The sequence below is a fragment of the Ascidiella aspersa genome, chromosome 8 (genome assembly GCF_963924565.1).
Source record: "Ascidiella aspersa chromosome 8, kaAscAspe10.2, whole genome shotgun sequence".
NCBI classification, from domain to species: domain Eukaryota; kingdom Metazoa; phylum Chordata; class Ascidiacea; order Phlebobranchia; family Ascidiidae; genus Ascidiella; species Ascidiella aspersa.
Genome location: NC_139454.1, coordinates 2,954,815 through 2,974,510, shown reverse-complemented (window position 1 = coordinate 2,974,510; position 19,696 = coordinate 2,954,815). Strand labels below are relative to the sequence as shown.

Sequence of the window (19,696 nt, the reverse complement as noted above, 5' to 3'; positions counted from 1 at the left end):
GGGGCAGCGACGTGGATTTGACGCTGGTTAAAGTGATATAAAAGCAATGCAAATTGCGTGTAACCTTCAAGGTGCCCTGCGAACTAAAACTAATGGATTTCAAGCCATTTGTCGCCAAGCAAACGATATTATTAGCCGGTTTAAGTCTTAACGCTCAGGTTTTGAAAAATCCTTCCAGTTATTTGTCCAAGGGAAATTGTTTTTATAACTTGAAATTTGTTAAAAATCCCACAAAACAAAGTTTACAAAGTTAAACACCCTCTTATTTAAAAAATGGGTAATTGCTTTACAACTGTTATTGAAGCAATAGTTCTTTTCCGCTCTTAATTGATTTTAATTTTGGTTTAACAGACTCTTTTGCGGGGCGTATTTTTTTGACACAGTTGGAATTGCATAAACAGCAAACCATTTTTCGAGCTATTTAATAATTCAGCCTTTAACACTTTTGTTTCACCATTTTGGAGTTCATAACAAGTCCTATACATAATATTATACATTTCTTATCTTGACACAATTTGAAATATCAAGTGTTGTGCCATAAATGTTTAACGCTATTTATGTTGTTTAATTTCTGCTAACAAAAGATCTGCTGGCCATATTCAAACTATACTTGGCTTGAAGAATATATGAAACGTTACATTTTTCACTGGTGAAATATCATTTCTATTCACGCATGATTTTTAAACGTACTATGTACTACCAGTAAAGTACGCTGGTATGTGTTACAATGCTCTTTTGCTGCTATTGTAAAACTATACAGTGTTGCTCGTAAGTTGTTTATCCCGCGTGTTTTTGTACTATACCTTACATCGTTTTTAACCTCCAGTTCATTTTCTTTTCTAATCTTGAGCTATTTCTCGTAAACTTAGTCTGCTTTTCACGAATTGTATACAACTGCTTTAATTTTTTTTCTTTGTAGGTCACCAAACAAGATAATTTTATATGAAAAATATACAAAAAATTACATTGCTTACCCGTGGATATAAACCTACCGCGGTAAAATCGGATTTTTTCTGTGAGTTTGTCCAATTACAACGTAAAATGGTTTATGATAGCACGTTTTTCACGTGTTTGATGTCATTTAACGTCGGCCACACGTTTTCTGTCTAAATCAGCGACCGACCTTTAAAAGTAGTGGAAAACTTCCTATAAATAACTTTTCTGTACGTGCATTGCTCTGTTTTGTATCACAAGGCACATTCTGTAATTAACATAAACCTGCAAGGTAGCCCGACAAAACGTTATGTTTTATATTTGTTTTAAAATTGCAAATTCGTGCTCCGTTGGTTTTTAAAAGGCCGTAATTTTCTATAGATAAAAACCTTGATAATTATCCGACAGAATAACCCCGGAAATTCGATAATAACACAGTATGTCCAATACTGTCTATTAAATTAAAAATATGAACAAAATCACGAATATACATTAGCCCACATCAGTTTTTTTTTCTTTGCAGTGCATGACATTATAATCATTATCAGTTCAGCGTCATATCTATTAGACCGAACGGTTCTGAACCTTGGAAAATGTCTTTAAATGTCAAAGCTTTCTGTGTCCTATACGCCTATGTTATTACCGCGCCACAAATAATCTATGTTGGCTGCGCAAACCAAATACACAACAGAAGGTGAATTGCTCGACAAACCAATAAAGCGATGTTTGCTTAAACCAAACCAACGCAGCTGGCCTTTGAAAGAAGACGACCCTTAACATTGCTTGATCCTAATATTGGAAGAATAGCTGCATTTTACAATATTAATAACAAATAATCAGGTTAAATTTTCTAAACGAAATGATAATACTGCTAGACACAAATTAGATTTGCCAGCCAAAACGATGTTTTGTTTTGTAATATGTTAAAAGTAAATTCTTTGTGAAACAAAGACACTTTCCAAATTTAAATGTGATTTGAAAAAAGATAAATATTTTTTTTTTTTCGATTTTATAGTTATTTCCGTTTGTGTATTTTTTTGACAAATATTTCAATTTACCAACTCTAATGGAACTTCTATAATATCGCTTATTTATCAATGTTCATTATGGACCCCAAAAAGATACCAAAATGGTGATTTTTTAAATCTTATTGACAGCAATCTTGATTTAAAAATTATATTGTGTTGAATTTTGATTCACGGATAATTTGGAGAAAATTTTGTTTGTCCCGTTGTCGTATAAATTTGTGTTTACTGTTTGTGCCAACCACCTTATTGTTCTGGGAAACTTCGTGGAACTCGCTTGCAGGCATATTATACCGTTCTTCCACATTTTCGTGAAAAAGGCGAAAAGGCGTCATTAAAGTTGTAGTGTTGCTTATTGTTGCAACGCCGTGGTACTTTTGTTTTTCATAGTATTGCGGTTTCAAACTGACATAAAGCTGATACCTTACCTGAATTAAAGTTGTGCTTATTTTTGTTCGCATATATCGTCGTCCGTAAGTGTTGCTCTAATAGTACTTTGCATTACATATTGAATACAATTACATACATTGGATGTCCGATAATATCGGATCGGTGTCGATACCCGATGCCAAGTGGTGGTATCGTTGAACGTCCGATACTTGGGTGATATCGGTGCCGATCCGATATCAAATTAATTTCTGCCTTTAAAAATAGCTTTTAGAAAATTCCTTTTTAAAGCTAAATCAATGTTAGTCTCTAAAAACTAAAAAAAATTGCATTTTCATCAATTTGGTTATTCTGTCGCTGTATAATTAAATAATGTTTTATCGCGGCATACGACCGTACTTCTTGCCCAAAATATCGGGTATCGGAACAACATGAATATCGGACATCCGTAGTACATATATATCGTATACACGTGTTTTTGTGATGACGCTACTTTATGCGATGCGAAGCTTTTTTGGCAAGCCCCTATTTTGGAACTAACTCGGCTTTTCCGCATTCCGCAAATTAGCGTCACCACTTTTGTGTGTTTTTTCCGCAAAGCGCTTTCCGTGTTTCGTTTTTCGCTTCTCGTGCGAACTTTCATTTGTACATAAACCACCTTCGTCTCGCGAGTTCTGTTGAATATGAAGTCGGTTGAGCTCGCGTCGTTGTGCATTAAGTGACGACAGCCAGAATTGAACAACTAAACTTTTCAAAGCTTTTCAAAATTAGATTAAAAATTAAAGTTACAGCTTCTCAGTTTTTCTAAATTAGTTCAAAATTTAAATAACCTATTGGAACGCAATAGTGTACACGTTTTTTTGGCGAATTTCAATAAAAATACTAACGCCATAATTTTGGATAAAATCGACAGCAGAAATATTTTTGATAAAAGTTAAAAATAAATTTAAGATCAATGAGAAAGCACTGAGTATTCCAATATTATCGAAGTCCACACAACGCCTGGCTGTAGACACAAATAAAAGGTGAACATGTTACGGGGGGAATAAAACAATCCGCTCTCCTGCAGTTGGAACTCGCTGTGATGTATTCATCATTTCCAGCCAAGCATTAAAGGTAATATGTCCTCTCTTGCGACCGCTGCTGGAAGACTGACAAGGCCTGTGAAACTTTTGATAAAACCTAAAACTTTTTGTACGCAAATCAAATTATTTATCCAGACTACCCAGGCTTGGTAGGCAAGTTTTAAACCCGAGAAGTATCCCAGTTGGAATCGGAAAAGCCATGAAGGAAGATCGTCCATTTGTTTCCTTATTTTAATGTAGCCTAGATCTTCACTGCTAACGAAATCCCCACAATAATGATCTCCACTGAAATCGATACCAAATAGAGTGGACTACGGCTGTCGCTTTGAAGCTGCTTTTATATGAGCTTGTTTTGACAACTTTAGCCAGCTGCTTAAAAATGCTTAAAAACCTCAGTGAACTTAAGTCAAGTCACGAGTTCGCTTCTAACAACTTTAGAAGTTGAATTAATCCAATTGATATCAGCAGCTCACAGATTTTCCGACTTGTTTTTTTTTAAGCATAATTTTCCGCAAAAAAATCATGGATTTGGGCAGTTGCTCGAAAATCAAAGAATAATCTTAACATTTAAGTCTTCTCTGTGAATATGGAATTGCTTTTAAACAAAAATATATCACTGCTTAAACAAAATAGATCACTTTGAATTGACGAAATGGATGTAGCCGACTGGATGGCAACGACAGAACCTATAGTTTTAATGTTGTTTGCTGCAGAAAGCAGCCTTTTTAAACCAACTTTAGGTGTGTCGCGAATATTTGTTATTTTGCAAACCTGTAATATTAGAATAAAGAGGTTATAACTGCGCTCAGTTTGTAAGTCAATTCCCTGGAGTATAAATGAGGACGTTTCCTTTGGTTTTGCAGCCAAAACTTCCTCACAGACAATTCCCAGAAGATTTTGTAGACTGACTTTCATTTCTGTGCTTAATGAAATAGTTTACTGTTTGAGGTAATTGCGTGGTTAGTATAAGTTCCCTGTATAACAACCAAGCCTTGGTGAGTTTAGTGGTTTTCCAGCAGTTCTGAAGAGGATTTTGTGGCGTGTCCTAGTAAATAGCTATAACAACCAAGTATATATCGCTGAATTTCTTTAGGCAGCTATAATTGCTAGTTACTAGAGATAGACTGGTGTAGTACAGAATAATTAAAGTTATCTTATGGTTGGAATATTTAAAATTGTAATTATTCATCACTTTATTTGCGCTATCAAAGACCATTTCACCATAGATGCCTTACGGCTTAAGATTGCGAAGGGAACACTTATAAAGTGAATAAAATAGGCTACTAAAACCTTCCTATAGGTTGCATCTCAGGCTCTAAGTAAATGTAAGAGTTTTGTTAAAGCAAGGGTTCTTAAACTGGGGTCCATGGAACCCTTGGGGGTCCGTGAACTAGTTTTAGGGGGTCCATGAAGGCCTAACTAAAGAACTAGTGTATACTTTTTAAAAAAAAAAAAAACACTTTAATTAAAAATTAACGGCTTTGCACGGGTCATGAAGTCTATTTGTTGTATTGTGACGTCAATTTATGACGTCATTTTGGAGCATTTCTTGTCTACCGGGGTTCATGGAAAGCCAAAAAAATTTTTGGGGTCTGCGGTAACAAAAAGTTTAAGAACCCCTGTGTTAAAGGAATTTGGATCGATTTGTTTCATTGCATCCCCGAAGCCGCTGTAACCTCGTTTAAACGTTTTGTCGTCGAATTCATTTTTTATGGAAACATCGTTTTAATTAGTTTCATGAAAACTGTTTAAAAGATCACGAACATCGGAATACATCGAAGGTGTAAGAACTTAGGAAACACAGAATTAGGTTGAATAGATTTCCACTTTTACATTGGTAGAAATCTATTGTCGCAGTAACAGCGAAAAAAAAAGAATAAAAAACGTTATGTTTTATTGCGACATCTCTACCCCAAGTTAAAAAAAAGTTAACCTGTAGTATGCGCTTATTAATGTCCGTGGCCAATCTTGATTACCCTTTATAAACGCTTAACTATAGTTAAATTACTAATTTAGGCCATTTGGTGTTTACCAAAACACACATGAGGTAAGCCTATTTATTACGGCGGGTTAAAACAATAACTAGCTTTCGTTAAAGGTCTAAACAGCCAACGAAGGTAGACTTTTTATCATTTTCACAATAGTGTTTTTAGTATGACGCTGCAATAAAGCACAAACGTGCCAACCGTGGTTGTGTGGAGATGTTTTAGGCAACATTTTGCGTGATAACTTACACCGATAAAACACGATTCAGTCACACAGGTTTTGCGTTACAAGCCGCATAACCCCAGGCAAGTCCACCTGCTTTGCCAACTCGATTTTGCCAAGAACTCTAAAAACAGATCCTAGCGTGCTAAGCATTTGTCGTTGGCTGTACAGCGAAATTTGCCAACTCGAAGTGTACAGTATAATTAGGCATAGAATGATTCTTGTCGGTGCTGCCTTTGCTTTGATGTTCGTCCTTCAAACCACAGGTAAGTGTTATCTTTTTGTAAACCTTTACTATGGGAAGTGTATCATCTTAAAATAATATACAAACCTTTAATGTGGATGCTTTAGGGCAATTTGGCTTAATGGCCTTGAACTATCGTTTTTATTTAAGTAATCGACCTTCATTGATATTATCACCACAAAACTGTTAATTTTTTCTTATCAAGCATTATTCGTTGGTTGTTTAAATTTATATCAGTAGTTCTTAACCGTGAAAGAAACCATTCCTTAGGGTGCCACGCGCTCCACATATTGTTTTTACTTTTAGTCAATGTTGTAAACAAGTTATTTTAAAATGACTAAAGTTTCAGTCAAAGCAATGTTGAATACATTTTATGCGCTTTTTACGATTTTGTTGTATCAAATTGAACAATCCAATTTTTCCTGCGGGTCCTAGCAGTTTGCTTTGACTTGAAATTACAACATGGTGAGTTCATCATTATTATCGGGCCAGATTTCGGGGTAGTTGTGTGTCTATGATTTAGGGATGTTTACTTTGGCTTCTGTCATTCCTGATGAAGATTTCCGATACTTGACAGATTAGTCCGGTACCGATACCCGATATTTTGAGCAAAACGTATGAGGATTCGATACAAAATGACGTCATTATTATGTTCAACAAGCAAAATGATTATAATGAAACGTTCAAAAGTAATTTGTTCCAGGTTATTAGGTAAACATTATCTTTTGCGTTGGTAGTTTAGTGACCTGCAGTTGTCAATCTACTACGTTTCGATAAACTTCCATTTCAAAGCAGAAATTGCTTGGTTGTACCGCAAATCATGGCTGAAATTCGTATGTTAATTTGCTATCGGACCAGCACCGATACCACCCTAGTATCGGACGAGTACCGATGCTACCACTTGGTATCGGAAATCGGCGTCGATTAGAATTAGATGGTGTCGGACATACCTATAGTCCATTATGGCATAAAATTCCATCTTTGACAAACCGCAGTTAAGTTGACTGAAATGATGTTTAGATTGTTACAGTACACCGAAAGCCATCGCAGACTCACCGAGTCTGTTGATCTATGATGCAAGCAGGGCAGACTAAAACAACTAGCCTGCAGCGAGCTAGATCTCAGCTATTAACACACATATGTGTGAATGTTTCATTGAATAGATTGTTACAGTTAATATTTTAGGCAGCTCAACTCGATACTTTATCAAATATATATGAGAAAAGCCGACTAGCCTACTCCCCTTTAATAACGCATCAAGTCTTAAATCAAAAGGTAAGTTTATGTTCTTATTTTTGTTTCTAGTTGCGCAAACGTGCAAGGATGAAGCCTTCTGTGAAGCTTTGGTGAAATCTGTGCCCGACTGTTCCTATCTAAAAGAGTCCGAACGTGAAAAATGTCCCATGTCCTGCCAACTTTGCACCCCGCCGCCTCCTAGACCAAGTAAGTCAGTAAAAAGTGTTTCGTAAATTTATTACTGATCTACTGATCGTGTGTAACTGATAGCAAGAATAGGCACGTATAGAGCTGAATATGTGACAATAGAAATCACCCTGAACCTTTCAAGATAAATGTCGACCTTAATTCCTGATCAGTAACAGCAGAATACTTTAGCAAAGCTAGCAGTTGAGGTAAGACACATCTTAAAATATATGTACTGCGTATATATATATATATATATGTATATCTATATACTTCGCTAGCAAAGGCATCGACAGTATATCTGAATAAACAAATGAATCAGTATAACTATTAGTCAGATAAAATTATACTTTCAGTATAAGTTTTAATGGTGAAAATAACGGCCCAAATAGACGTTAAAAGCGACATGCTTTATTTTCAAACGTTTCGGCAATTTCTAATGTTTTTTCTAATGGGCCGTTATTTTCACGATTAAACTTATGAACAGATCCGTATATAGTGTTCCAAAGTATAAGTTTTAGTTACGAAAAAACGCACCTTTAAAGAGTTTCTATGATTTCAAAATCTCAAAATTATCAATAATTTAAAAAAAAATTAAAAAAATTAAAAAAGAAATGCACACATACTATCAAGTGATGGCTTCAAATAAGCAATAGTAAGCACACATTTTTCACCACGTTTTTTTGCAGACCCATTTGTGATCGGCGCGCTGTTCCAGAAACAAGATTACGTCACAATGATGCGTCTTCTCGGCTTCCCGAACACAACAATAGAAAAAGAGGGGCTGAGGGGGGTTTCCCAAATGGGGGTGAACACGTTTTACGCGATCCCCTACGCCCTGCCCCCTCTGGGGTTCCTAAGGTTCCAGAAACCGGTCCCACATCCCGGGTGGGTCGGAGTAAGGGACGCAAGTGCTGTGGGTTACCGCTGCCCCCAAGACACCCCAGGTAGGGGGTTGTTCTACTTAATATTGAACCTGTAATCGGCACTTGAAGAGATTGTACCAGGGCAAAATTTAGATGGGCTAACTGTCTGAAAGTCGAGTTTGTTTGGACCTATTATACCTAGTCCTAGGCTGTGTAGAAATGCCTGCATAGGTGTATATTTCTTAAATAGCTGTAACTTTGAATAAACAATAGACTTAGATTATTTGACCTGAAAGACAATACCAATGATTACAGTTAAATAAGGTTTTAATTACGTATTACTGATTAAATGGGTTATTTGAATTAATTCCTTTCCTTTTGCTTCTTTCAGAATATCTGGCGACTCCTCATTTCTTCAATGAGGATTGTCTCACTCTCAACATCTTCGCTCCAGATGCTGCGGGACCAAATACGTCACTTCCGGTACTCCTCTTCATTCATGGCGGATCGCTTCGAATGGGATCAGGTGAGAAACAAACTTGACATTGAAGTTGTGACTTTGTCTAAGATTAATTCAGAGGCATAGCCAGGGTTTTTTGCGCCCGGGGGCAAACTATAAAATTGGGCATTTGAAAGCCTTATTTTTTGCCCCTGTACCTTGGTGCCCGGGGACATGTATACCCCCCCGCTCCCCGTTAGCCACACCGCTGGCTCAATTTGAACCATAGTACTAATCAGGAGCCGCATTCGCTTCCGACAAAATACAGAATTTCTAACTAGATCAGTGGTTTCTAACCGGGGTGCTGCGGCGCCCTATAGTGCTATTTCTAAAGCTCAATGGTGCCAAAACATATTTCAGGATATTTTAGGATCGTTTTTTTCCCTAATTGCTAAGCTTTTGACAACGCTTTGTGTACGATTTGAGTACAATAAATGATTTTTTTCCGTTTATTGAGACATAGTGAATTACCTAACGGAAATTATTGTAGTGGTGCCACAAGCCGTAAAGGTTAGGAACCACTGAACTAGACTATAATTTATTAGCAGAGAGGATTTTTTAGCAAGCCGCTTTAAGTTTTCTTTGTAAATTTGTAAAAGAATACTGTAGCAGTGCATAACATATTGGAAATCACTACCAAAAGTTTTTTTTACTTTTTCTAATTTTACTAACACCAATTTCTTATGACTTTTATTTTTCGCAAAATATTTAGATTAAATATACTTTGTTAAACTTTGCCATGCATAATTTTGCATAACTGTTTAAAATAGAAACTTTTCGTATAAAACAAACCAAAATTTGATTCAGTTTTTTTCCAAAATCAATTTGATTTCATAGGATCTCGGTATGAATCCAGAATCCTTGCCCGACAAACTCAGACTATTGTCGTAACGATGAACTACCGCTTGGGATTGTTTGGGTTCCTCTCTTCAGGAAACCAACAAGTCAAAGGTAATGAAAGGAATTTTAATTAAAACTTTTTAAAGTTTATGTAAATGTTTCACAAATACAATATTAAGTTTTCATAATCATGTTTCCCAAACCAATTTCGTAAATTGTGATAAAACAACGTTTTTCGAAAACGAAATTGAAGTTTATTGATAATTCCACAGGCAGCTAGAGTTAGTTTTAAGCTAATTTTGTTTAGCTGTAACGACATCTTATTTATGCCTGACTTAGGGCGCAAGTAAAGTCATAATTCAACTTTTAAGATTGCTGTGTTATGCATCGATAGTAACTGGATTATCGTTAAAACAATCTTAAATGTAAAACAACAGGTTTCACAAAGCTAAATCACTTGCTCAACATGGAATACATACAAATTTACACAGTTTCATTTGCTTTGCCAGGTAACTACGGTCTGTGGGACCAACGTCTTGCTATTCAGTGGGTAAAAAAGAACATCCGTAAGTTCGGTGGGAACCCGGACGCGATCACCCTGGTGGGGCATTCGGCTGGATCACGAAGCATCGGGGCTCAGGTGACAACAAACTCCATTTTTAAGTAAATTGTGTTGTCAGTGTTATCGACGCACTCTGATAAACGTTGATTTATACTTTTTGTATATTACTGTAAAACGTGTTTAGCCAATAAGTGAACTGTTGCCTGAAATAAGGTGGTACGTTTTAAATTATCCAGACCTTTATTAATATTATACATTAGGAAAATATCCCCGGGTTTTTAAAATATCTTTAACGAACTTTTCATTTAGTTTTCGTTATCTCTTGTGCTAAATGTTACTCATGATATCAATTTGCGAAGCTCAAATTCTTAGCTTAATAAAAAACAAATGTATGTAATATTAAAATAAATAAATAAATTGAAATCAAATAAAATAAAATCTACCTTTCTTTCTGGCTTTAATTTTTAAACTTTTCTCAGATTCTTTCCCCCTGGAATAATGCCTCTCTTTTCCAACAAGTCGCAATGCTAAGTGGTTTTCCGAGATTAAACGTTCCGAAGAACGACCAGGAACGAAAAAAGGTTTACGAGAAAGTTTTAGGTGAGAAGTGGTATTATGTTACAATTAAAACTACTCTATTTTTTTATATTTTTATGTTTTTTTTTAAAGAATATTATGTTTAGTAACGCTTAGAATAATATTTTTTTATCTGAAAACACATTTCCGAGCATTAATATATCTGGCATTAGTGACAGCATATTGAAATCGCCAAAATTACACTAAAATCAAATAGTAGCCATAACAATACACATTTAGGATTTAAGTTGATCCTCCTAAGATTACTAAACCACGCAAAATAGGTATAGCTTCATATAAACTTAAAATAATTTTAAGTAAATTTGACTACAGTAGATTTATTAGCGACCATACTTAGAAATGCCGAAACACTAGAACAAAAATCCAACGCAACAAGCAGTAATTGTATTTCATCGTTATTCTTTGCTCGTATCACTATTACCACCAGTGTTTTTTATTATTTTTCAACTACAGCCTGCGGAAACTAGCATTTAGTACTTAAATGAAATAGCTGCGATGTCTGTATCAGGAGTAATCAAATCCTAACATTAAAACAACCACTAGTTACACCATTCAAAATAATCAAAGTTAAATTATAGACTTATTTTCAACAGACATGACCGAATGCAATTCTTCCTCCAACGAGCTTGAATGTCTTCGGTCAAAGTCGGAGGAGGAGATTGTTGCAGTTACGAGGAAGATCATATCGAGCGGTTTCCTCTCCGGAGCTATCGACTTCTCTCACGGAGAAGAATTTCTTCCGGGAGCGCTGGAGGATTATGAGAGCTGGGCGACTAACCTCGGCCAGTGAGGAGAAGTTTTCTTGGATGACTTGTGTTGTAGTGGTTAAACACATTTTTATTGTATTTAGGAATATGCAAAAGCGTTTTTTTTTAGTTTAACTGAGAAAGATTGAATTTTGTGACAAAGGAGAGCCACAAAGTGTTGAGAATCATTAGAAGCGGTCCATGCTCATAAAAGGTTTAGAACAACTGGTTTAAGAATACAAATCATGCACAAGTAAACCTGGCAAATTTATTCAGTACCAAACGATTGGCGTTTGGTAAGACTAGAATATAATCTTGAGTAAAATAAGATTCAAACTCATATTCTATACTTCAACAGTTTATTTTTGGCAAGTCTTAGTAACGACATTAATCCGAGGATCTAAGTTTGTAGACTGATATCACTCATGAACTTTTATTATGACATTAAACATATTTAAGATTTTTTTTTTAATTTAGACTAAATATAATGAGTATGGGTTGCTGTTGATGACTAATTTATCAACCCAAAAATTCAGTATTTTTTGCCTTACCGATTTTCCTGATAAACATTTTTGTTGCTGTTATCTTTAGATACAAAGTAATGATCGGCTTGGCTGACGTTGAAGGATCATCTCAGTACGGCATCGAAGAAATCTACAACTTCACTCAAGTCGTCAAACTTCTGCTGGGACGTCGTAAACTTACAACAAGGCAACTAGACGGAGTTTCAAAGCTGCTGCAATTTAATTACAAGTCAGTTGTCACTTAACTGACCCTCAGTTGTCACTTAACTGACCCTTTTTAGTTTTCAAAATCGTGTACCACATTACTTGCATGGGTACATTATGCACGTATCTGCAATGTGGCTTGGTAACGAATTGCAAAGCAAAGAAGATCGAGTAAATTGACATCATATTAAGATAAAGTTCGTATAGAAACGTCTTAATCAACATTATGTCGATCTACTCGTCCTTTGTGGCTTTGCAATTTATTATCAAGCTACATCACTTTGAAATGTTCATTTTTACAATTTTAGATGAACTTCAGTGTGAGTAAACCTTTTATTTTAGCCTATGATCTAACTGGTCAAATATAAAATTTCCAAAACTAACGATTTAAAAGCATTTTACAGTAAATAATTTAAAAAAAATGTTTAATTAACTAACTTACATTTTTAAGTTCAAGTAGCTATAGACCTGCTATTAGAATTGACTACTTTGTTTTTATTGAAATATGTACTAACATGCCTAAATGATGACCTGTGTTTTTTGGAAACACTTAAAATATAGGAGCATTATGGCCGTAGATTGCATTAAGATTTTGTAAGAATATCAAAGCCCATACAGAAGTAGGTTGGGTTTTGAACATTTCGAATAACTCTTTAGAGTATGTTAAAAATGAAAAAGAGTTATTTGAAACTCTCATTAAATGCGACCTACTTCTATATGGGCTTTAATATTCTTGCTAAGTCTTAATGCAACCTCCAACCATATATAATGCTAGTCCAACTACAAACTCAAACCGTTTTCTTAAAAGAGGTATTCGAAACCTTCACAAAATGGTGCCAACTTGGGCTTTGATATGCTTACTGCGACTTCAAACGTACTTTTATGTTTTTTGTCAAACCTTTCTTTAAAAACGAATAAACTTTTCTTTTGTTGTCCACACCAGGCAGCACGACGAACTGAGGGAGCGAAATGCTGAGATCATGGCAATACTAACCATGGTTGGGGATGAACAATTCAACGTCCCAGCCACTATGTTCGCTGAAGCTCTACTTAAACGAAACGTAACAACGTAAGTTAAGGAATCGTAAAATTATCTGAGCTTCAAGATGTTCACTCAAGGTCACTGGCCTTATCAGGTTTACTCAAGGTCACTGACCTTAAGAAGTTCACTCGAGGTAACTTACCCAGTCAGCTTTACTCTAGGTCACTGACCTTAGCTCACATGCCTTGAAAAAAAGTTAGTAATAATGTTGCACTTGTTTTTTGCATGTGCTAGATTAAAATAAATTAATATTTTAAATATTGTAAATATTCTGCGAAGTCAAAGTCAGTTTATTTCGCTGGAACCGGACTCAAGACTCGGTATTTAAGTAAGAGAACGTTTGACTATCCAAAATCCGAGTCTTACGTGCACATGCGCAGTAGCAAGTTCAAACCTAATTAGGCCGCAAAGTTATTTTAAAAGTGAGCATATGCTTGAATGTTCTTCAAATATGTATTGTGGCTGGATAGGTCATATGACCCCTTCGTTTGGTAAATACCTGTATATCCACCTTATTTTAATTAAGCAATTGCTGTATAGTCGGAGCCTAACTCTGGACTAGGGAGTCAGACTCGAGTTTATTTTTTTCGGTCGGAGTCGGAATCCGATCGTTTTTAACCAACTCCGCAGCCCTTGTCAAAAGGTGAACCTAAACATTCCAAAACTACGTGCCGGTAAAATATAATTTTGTTTTACGAAGCTAAAATCCCTGCTTTTATGAGATGCTGTTTCTTTGTAAACTCAAAGGAACCCGTTAAATAAATGATACTTAAAAAACGGCGGGTATTTTTTTGTTGCCCATAATATTCATTATGTCAATATTTCTTTTTAGAATAGGATTAACGTTTTAACAAATATTACTATTTTAAGCAAAGCGTTATTGAAAGAAATGATGTTTTTGTACATTTGTTGGCGTGTTTGCGCAAGAGTCACTGACAAACGTTAGAAAATCGCATTCGTAAGTTAAATAGCCTAACATCATTCTTCGTTTCAAACTAGTTTAAAACAAAAAATATCTTTACACCTAACAGTCTCTTTGTGGCTAAAGATACATGTTCCGCCTCAACCATGAAGTGCAGAACAACTTTATTCTTCCCCGGCCAGCTTACTTATACGGGAGAACGATGCACTCTGATGTGGCCACCTTTCTTTTTGGAGCCCCTTCCATATTCCCCACCAACCCAAAAGATACCAAGATCAGCTTTAACATGATGGAACTCATTGGGAACTTCGTCAAAACCGGGTAGGTTTTGTCTGTCAACCTTTTTTCCATTTTATGGTCGTTTGGGTTTAGTTTTTTAATTTATTGTAAATTATATTGGTTTGTTTGATTTTATTTTGTCAGTTTTGTACATTAAAGTTGTACATTATTTTTAGTTTTGACGTTTGGTTTTAGTTTATCTCTGCCGCTTTGTCTCTATCTGTTTGTGTCTCTTTCTGTCGGTTTGTGACTTCTTCTGTCTGTTTCTGTCTGTTTCTGTCTGTTTCTGTCTGTTTCTGTCTGTTTCTGTCTGTTTCTGTCTGTTTCTGTCTGTTTCTGTCTGTTTCTGTCTGTTTCTGTCTGTTTCTGTCTGTTTCTGTCTGTTTCTGTCTGTTTCTGTCTGTTTCTGTCTGTTTCTGTCTGTTTCTGTCTGTTTCTGTCTGTTTCTGTCTGTTTCTGTCTGTTTCTGTCTGTTTCTGTCTGTTTCTGTCTGTTTCTGTCTGTTTCTGTCTGTTTATGTCTGTTTATGTCTGTTTATGTCTGTTTATGTCTGTTTATGTCTGTTTATGTCTGTTTCTGTCTGTTTAATACCATTTACATTTAGAAACCCAAACCAACCATCTGGTAACCGGTCCTTTGTTTGGGACGAATACGACTCCAACCTGATGAACTTGTTAGACATTGAAAATGACGTCATCGACATGAAGAATCGCGTCTTTGCAAGGTCACGTGACCTGTGGGAGGTCATGGTTCCGTACACAGCAAGCAACGAAGCGTGTCCGACAAGCGAGGCAGTGGCCAGTTCACAGTCGGTAAGAACACATCGCTATCATTAAGGATGCGAAGTTGGTGAAAACAACCCGAGTCCGACTTGAACCAAACAAATAAACCTGAGTTCAAATCCGGTCAAAAAGTAAAACCCAGTTCGACTCCGACCAAATAAATATACCCGAGTCCTCCGGTTGTGACTCAAAAGCCATTATTTCGCTAATTTATGTAACTTAAAAAAGGGGGATATTCAACAATTAACTTATAGGGGTGTCATAACATTCAACCGCACACAATATGTGGTTGGACAATTTCCACCATATGCTACTCCATCTTTATATTTTATACAGTTTACGGCCTTATCAGTTTCGAAGTTTGGTACTGCGCATGCGCACGTCGGACTCCGGACTCTGGTAGTTTTACGCGGTCTTACTCGAGTCCCGAGTCCAGCAAAACAAATCGATCCCGTCTAGTTCTGAGTTAATAACTTAATTCGAACTAACCATTTCGTCTTAATACTGAGAAAAAATGCCTTTGAACTTAATAATTATCTCTATATTGCTTGTTTGCTCATAGTAATGACGTCATTCGGTATACGATCGCGATACTTTTAGTTCAAAATATGGAATATCGGTATAGGAATAAAATGTTGGTCTCGGACATCCCTATAGTTATCATACGTATGCTTTGCTTTTGTCAATCGGAAATTTCAGGACCCACGCTTTTAAAGATATTTTTGCTCAGGTGCAAAAGCCATGTGCGGACCTGGCCGAGTACAACAAGTGGAAGAGTGACTACACGGGTTGGCTGGCCGACTATCGCAAATGGAAAGCCCAGTTTGTCAAGTAAGCCTGTTCTAACTCAAACTTGGAGTCTTTTATATTGCCCTGGTTTGGTCAACTGAAACGAGTTTCCCATTCAATATCAAAATTTAAAGCGATTTCAACTGCCAAAAGTTTAACCCCCTTATGGCAAAAGCAAAACTTAACTGTAAACTACGGCCCACAGACTATACTCACTGATTTAATTATTTAGGAACATTTCCGAATGAGTATGGTAAACAGTTAAAGCGATGTCGGCAATCTAAAATATTTAAACTAGAGTTATTAACAATTTTATAAAGCGCAATACAAATTTGTTGGATATTTGTTCATATTTCATTCGTTTAACAATGATAATCATCTAATTAATAAACTTAGATAAAAAAATATTTCGCCTCTTTTAAAATTTTAAGATAATTTTAATTAAACCAGGAATATTTATACAATATATTGGTTGAAATGGTTATGTCACATTAATGTCAAATTAAGTTTTTGACTTGGTTAACAGTTATTGGGCAACCTTTTCAGTTTTAGGATTGGAAACCTGATTCACTTAATTTTAATCGTACGTCAACAATTTAAAAATAAAGATTTTACGTCGGTTTTAAACGGTTTCTTATTATATAGACTGGCAAAGCAGTAAAGCGATAAATGTTTTAAAAGCAGCAGGAACAAAATACAGTATAAAGTATAAAACAAAATTTTGAAGAAACAAAATACAGTATAAAGTATAAAACAAAATTTTGTTTCTTTGAAGAAACAAAATACAGTATAAAGTGTAAAACAAAAATAAACACACGCAAATCTATACGTCTATAAGATGCAAAAAACTTATCATTTTCGTTTATTTCCACAGCTACAAGAAACTTGCTGACGAGGGTCGAGCATGTCGACAATCTTGAACAGTTTATTTGTGTATACCTTGTGTTCCGAAGTGTTGTATGAATCTATTTGCCTCAAACTACTCGCCTATTATCATTTGATTCAGTTTTGTACAAACGACGATCGTTTTTTTATGATGTTTGTGCTTCATTCGCGTCCTCCTTTTGATACGTTTGACTAACTGGTTCGCAATGTCAATTCAAAATAAATTAGAACTGCAAACGTGACTATAAATTCGTAGGATAAGGCACAGCAATTATTAAACAAACTATGAGGTTTCATTTAAAAAAAAAAAATTAAGGAAGATAGAAAGTGGGCATGCTAAAGAAGGAAAAACAAAAATTTAAAAGACATAAAAATATTAAAAAAATGTATCATATAAAACTTTCAAAGGCATTTCTAAAAATGCTTTCAAAGGAAATATCTTAAGTAGCCCATTTAAAATATAAAAATTGGATTTTCTAAAAGTGAAAAAAAAAATCGAAAAAACACCAAGACCAAATTTTCCAATTTTTGCCAAATTTTCCAATTTTTGCCAAATTTTCCACTTTTACACAAAAACGTTTTTGCTTCTAATTGCCCCAAATTCTTGATTAAACCAGGTTAAGGCTGTTCTAACCGGTTTTTGTTGAAAATTCCCCATAAAAATTGGATTTTCTGAAAATCGTCAAAAATCGAAAAAACACCAAGGCTTTGCCAAATTTTCCAATTTTACCCAAAAACGTTTTTGCTTCTAATTGCCCCAAATTCTTGATTAAACCAGTTTAAGGCTGTTCTAACCGGTTTTTGTTGAAAATTCCGGTAAATTCACCGTAAAACTTGGATTTTCTGAAAACCGTCAAAAATAGAAAAAACACCAAGGCTACAGCCTTGCCAAATTTTCCAATTTTACCGAAAAACTTGTTTGCTTCTAATTGCCCCAAATTCTTGATTAAACCAGTTTAAGGCTGTTCTAACCGGTTTTTGTTGAAAATTCCGGTAAATTCCCCATAAAAATTGGATTTTCTAAAAATAGTCAAAAATCGAAAAAACACCAAGGCTATCGCCTTGCCAAATTTTCCAATTTTACCAAAAAACTTTTTTGCTTCTAATTGCCCCAAATTCTGGATTAAACCATTTTAAGGCTGTTCTAACCGGTTTTTGTTGAAAATTCCGGTAAATTCCCCATAAAAATTGGATTTTCTGAAAATCGTCAAAAATCGAAAAAACACCAAGGCTATATAGCCTTGCCAAATTTTCCAATTTTACCCAAAAACGTTTTTGCTTCTAATTGCCCCAAATTCTTGATTAAACCAGTTTAAGGCTGTTCTAACCGGTTTTTGTTGAAAATTCCGGTAAATTCCCCGTAAAAATTGGATTTTCTGAAAACCGTCAAAAATCGAAAAAACACCAAGGCCATAGCCTTGCCAAATTTTCCAATTTTACCGAAAAACTTTTTTGTTCTAATTGCCCCAAATTCATGATTAAACCAGTTTAAGGCGGTTCTAACCGGTTTCTGTTGAAAGTTACGGTAAATTCCCCATAAAAATTGGATTTTCTGAAAATCGTCAAAAATCGAAGAAACACCAAGGCTATCGCCTTGCCAAATTTTCCAATTTTACCGAAAAACTTTTTTGCTTCTAATTGCCCCAAATTCTTGATTAAACCAGTTTAAGGCGGTTCTAACCGGTTTTTGTTGAAAATTCCGGTAAATTCACCGTAAAACTTGGATTTTCTGAAAACCGTCAAAAATAGAAAAAACACCAAGGCTATATAGCCTTGCCAAATTTTGCAATTTTACCCCAAAACGTTTCTGCTTCTAATTGCCCCAAATTTTTTATTAAACCAGTTTAAGGCTGTTCTAACCGGTTTTTGTTGAAAATTCCGGTAAATTCCCCATAAAAATTGGATTTTCTAAAAATAGTCAAAAATCGAAGAAAAACCAAGGCTACAGCCTTGCCAAATTTTCCAATTTTACCGAAAAACTTGTTTGCTTCTAATTGCCCCAAATTCTTGATTAAACCAGTTTAAGGCTGTTCTAACCGGTTTTTGTTGAAAATTCCGGTAAATTCCCCATAAAAATTGGATTTTCTGAAAATCGTCAAAAATCGAAAAAACACCAAGGCTATATAGCCTTGCCAAATTTTCCAATTTTACCCAAAAACGTTTTTGCTTCTAATTGCCCCAAATTCTTGATTAAACCAGTTTAAGGCTGTTCTAACCGGTTTTTGTTGAAAATTTCGGTAAATTCCCCGTAAAAATTGGATTTTCTGAAAACCGTCAAAAATCGAAAAAACACCAAGGCCATAGCCTTGCCAAATTTTCCAATTTTACCGAAAAACTTTTTTGTTCTAATTGCCCCAAATTCATGATTAAACCAGTTTAAGGCGGTTCTAACCGGTTTCTGTTGAAAGTTACGGTAAATTCCCCATAAAAATTGGATTTTCTGAAAATCGTCAAAAATCGAAGAAACACCAAGGCTACAGCCTTGCCAAATTTTCAATTTAACTGAAATACTTTTTTGTTTCTAATTGCCCCAAATTCTTGATTAAACCAGTTTAAGGCTGTTCTAACCGGTTTTTGTTGAAAATTCCGGTAAATTCCCCATAAAAATTGGATTTTCTGAAAATCGTCAAAAATCGAAGAAACACCAAGGCTACAGCCTTGCCAAATTTTCCAATTTTACCGAAAAACTTTTTTGCTTCTAATTGCCCCAAATTCTTGATTAAACCAGTTTAAGGCTGTTCTAACCGGTTTTTGTTGAAAATTCCGGTAAATTCCCCATAAAAATTGGATTTTCTAAAAATAGTCAAAAATCGAAAAAACACCAAGGCTACACAGCCTTGCCAAATTTTCCAATT

General features: G+C 35.3%; 1 protein-coding gene across 1 annotated transcript; it reads left to right on the top strand.

Annotated features, from left to right (window-relative positions):
- Nucleotides 1-5,781: 5,781 nt before the first annotated feature.
- LOC146135165 (cocaine esterase-like) lies at nucleotides 5,782-16,876 on the top strand. Its single transcript, XM_083395694.1, has 14 exons — nucleotides 5,782-5,904; nucleotides 7,188-7,325; nucleotides 7,994-8,251; nucleotides 8,562-8,696; nucleotides 9,507-9,620; nucleotides 10,019-10,149; nucleotides 10,551-10,671; nucleotides 11,262-11,454; nucleotides 12,006-12,167; nucleotides 13,086-13,211; nucleotides 14,233-14,427; nucleotides 14,990-15,197; nucleotides 15,898-15,998; nucleotides 16,831-16,876. Exons 1-14 carry the CDS (start codon nucleotides 5,853-5,855, stop codon nucleotides 16,874-16,876), a joined length of 1,980 nt encoding a protein of 659 aa, XP_083251820.1. The 5' UTR covers nucleotides 5,782-5,852.
- The last annotated feature ends 2,820 nt before the right edge of the window (nucleotides 16,877-19,696 follow it).